The sequence below is a fragment of the Alligator sinensis genome, unplaced genomic scaffold (assembly GCF_000455745.1).
Source record: "Alligator sinensis unplaced genomic scaffold, ASM45574v1 scaffold553_1, whole genome shotgun sequence".
NCBI classification, from domain to species: Eukaryota; Metazoa; Chordata; order Crocodylia; family Alligatoridae; genus Alligator; species Alligator sinensis.
This window is the reverse complement of record NW_005842389.1, coordinates 37609-40325: the sequence shown is the minus strand read 5'-3', so window position 1 is coordinate 40325 and position 2717 is coordinate 37609. Positions and strand designations below refer to the sequence as shown.

General features: G+C 67.4%; 1 protein-coding gene across 1 annotated transcript in view; it reads right to left on the bottom strand.

Annotated features, from left to right (window-relative positions):
- Positions 1-2717, bottom strand: part of EPHB4 (EPH receptor B4) — a 12502-nt gene that overhangs the window by 6386 nt on the left and 3399 nt on the right. The window contains 5 exon segments of the mRNA XM_025211083.1: positions 51-457; positions 735-890; positions 988-1360; positions 1736-2110; positions 2540-2610. Coding sequence (XP_025066868.1) covers positions 51-457; positions 735-890; positions 988-1360; positions 1736-2110; positions 2540-2610 — 1382 coding nt within the window.

Genomic DNA, 2717 nt, shown 5'->3' with positions numbered 1-2717 from the left:
GGGGGGGGCGGGGAGAGCAGGGATGGAATATCAGCCGGTGCAGGGGCTGCGGGTCGGGAGTGGCATGGCTGGGGGGGCAGGGGGCTGCAGGTTGGAAGCGAGGGGCACCGCGGGGTGGGGGTCTCACCGTCCTGCCCGCTGGTGACGTTGATGGCCTCGCCATGGGGGGCACCGGGGCTGAGGCCGGACACACCGTTGGTAGCCTCCACCACAAAGGCATAGGTGAGGTGTGGGTGCAGGCCCAGCGCGGTGACACGGGTCTGTGCCAGGTCACGGGCGCCCGGTAGCAGGCGCAGGCGGCAGGGCCGGCAGGGCGCCCCCCCGGGCGGGCACTCACGGCAGGTCACAGTATAGCGCAGGTCCTGGCGGCCCCCACTCTCCAGCGGCTCGCTCCACTCCAGCGCTGCTGCCGACCCATTAGAGCGTGCCACCAGGCTACGTGGGGCCGAGGGCGGTGCTGTGGGCGGGGAGGAGGGGACATCAGGGGACCCGGCCCCCAGGGATGCCTCTTGTGTCCTCCTGGGGAGGCCAATTATGTGCCCTTCAGGGGACTCCAACTACATGCCCTTGTGGGGACGTCAGCCCTGTGCAGACCCAGGGGTGCCTGCCTTGTGCCCTCCCAGGGACACTGCCCATTCCCTGCCAGGGACGCTGCCTCTGTGCCCTCCCGGGGATGCCAACTATATGTCCTCCTGAGACGCCAGCCCCACACCCTCCCGGGGACGCCAGCTCACTGGTGCAGGGTTCAGCCGGCAGGTCTGCAGGGGCGCGGTAGTAGCCATTGCGGCAGGTGCAAACTGTGGCCCCGGGTGTCGGTGCATGGCTGAAGGGGGGGCAGGGCAGGCAGGGCCCCTCCCCCGGTGCCGCCTTGAATGTGTCGGCAGGACAGGCTGCGGGGAGGGCAAGGCAGGCATGGAACCCAGGTGTCCAGGGTCCTATTGCTCCTCCCCTCCCCCCCAGAGCCCAGGTGCCCCCCCAGCCCCAGACCTGCACAGCGAGTGGCGGCATCGGCGGCATGGTGACCAGCATGGCAGGCACAGGCGGGTGCGGGGGGCTCGGCCCAGCGCCCATCCTGCTGGCAATAGAGGGTGGGAGCTGCGCTGGGGCGGGCTGGGGCAGCCTGGTCCACGCAATGCCCAGCAGCCGGCGTCACCAGCCCACGCGGCAGTGTTTCGGGGAAGGCAGCCAGGCCCCGCACAGCACCCGGGCACTTCTTGTGGTAGAGCCGCACAGCCAGCAGCGCCAGGCAGGCCCCCTGGTCCTGGAAAGCCACGTACAGCCCAGCCTTGCTCAGCGGGCCCAGCCGCAGCGTCTTCACGTTCACCTGAGGGGGGGACACGGCCTTGAAAGGCAGCCGGCTCTGGGGTGGAGCGCAGCGAAGTATAACATGAGCTCAACAGGCAGCCAGCTCTGGGGTTAGGGTAGAATGGGGCTTGGATGCGCCCAGCTCTGGGGGAGTCAGGCTGGGTATAAAAGGTTCAGGGGCATCCAGCTCTGGGGTAGAGCATGGGGAAGTATAACACAACCCCAACATGCAGCCAGATCTGGGGTTATGGTAGAACAGGCCTGGATGCACTCAGCTCAGGGGGCTGGGCTGGGCTGGGTGTAACAGGGCCCAGATGTGTTTGGGTCTGAGGGGCTGGGCTGGGTCGAACAGGCCAGGATGCGCCCAGCTGAGGAGGCCAAGCCAGGTGTAATGAGGCCCTTCACTCCCACCCTGCAGCCCCCAGCTCACCTTGCCAGAAGGCTCGGCACCAGGCCGCTTGCGGGAGAGGTGGTCAGCGGCCACGGTGTCCACCTTGACATAGGGGTTCTCCATCCAGGCGGGGCTGCGCGCCGTGGCTGTGTCACCCTCGCTCTCATAGTAGAAGACGGTGAAGGTCTCCTTGCAGGGCCGGGCTGGGCCGGCGCCGCGGGGCAGTGAGGCACACTCCAGCATGCTGAAGCGCAGCTCCAAGTAGGCCTGCACTGCTCCGCGCCGCGCCACGTAGGTGCTGCGCAGCCAGCTGTTCTGGGGGGGGCCGCCGGGCTGGCCCAGTGGGCCCCCACACACCTCGAAGGTGCGGGCCGAGGCTTGGCGCTCCCGGTCCAGCATGCTCACCTCCTCCCACTGCCAGGGATACGGGGGGTAGGGGGAGGGAAGGTGTCATGGGGCTTGGATGCGCCCAGATCTGGGGGGCTGGGCTGGGCTGGGCGTAATGGGCTTTGGATGCGCTCAGCTCTGGGCTAGGTACAACGGAGAAGCAACCAGTTCTGGGGTAGGACACAGTGGGGTAGAACAGGCCTGGATGCAGCCAGCTCTGGGGTAGAGCACAAAAAAGTATAACATGGCCCCAACATGCAGCCAGCTCTGGGGTTAGAATAGAAGAGGCCCAGATGCGCGCAGCTCTGGGGGACTGGGTTGGGTGTAGCAGGGCCCATATGCGCCGAGCTCTGCTGGGGCCAGGCTGGATGTAACGGGGCCTGGATGTGTCCAGCTCTGTGGAGGGGCTGGGTAGAACAGAGGGCCCTGACTCCCGACCCACAGCCCCCCACTCACCTGCCCTTCCCCCTCAGGATACACCGTCCACTTCAGGTCTGAGGTCTCCAGCTGCGTGTCCAGCAGTGTCTCTGCGAGGAGAGGGGCAAAGTGAGGCCCTCTGGGAGGGGAGGAGGGTGAGAGTGGGGGGCTTGGGAGCCAGGAGACTCCCCCCACAGGGGCTGTACAGGGTCTAGGA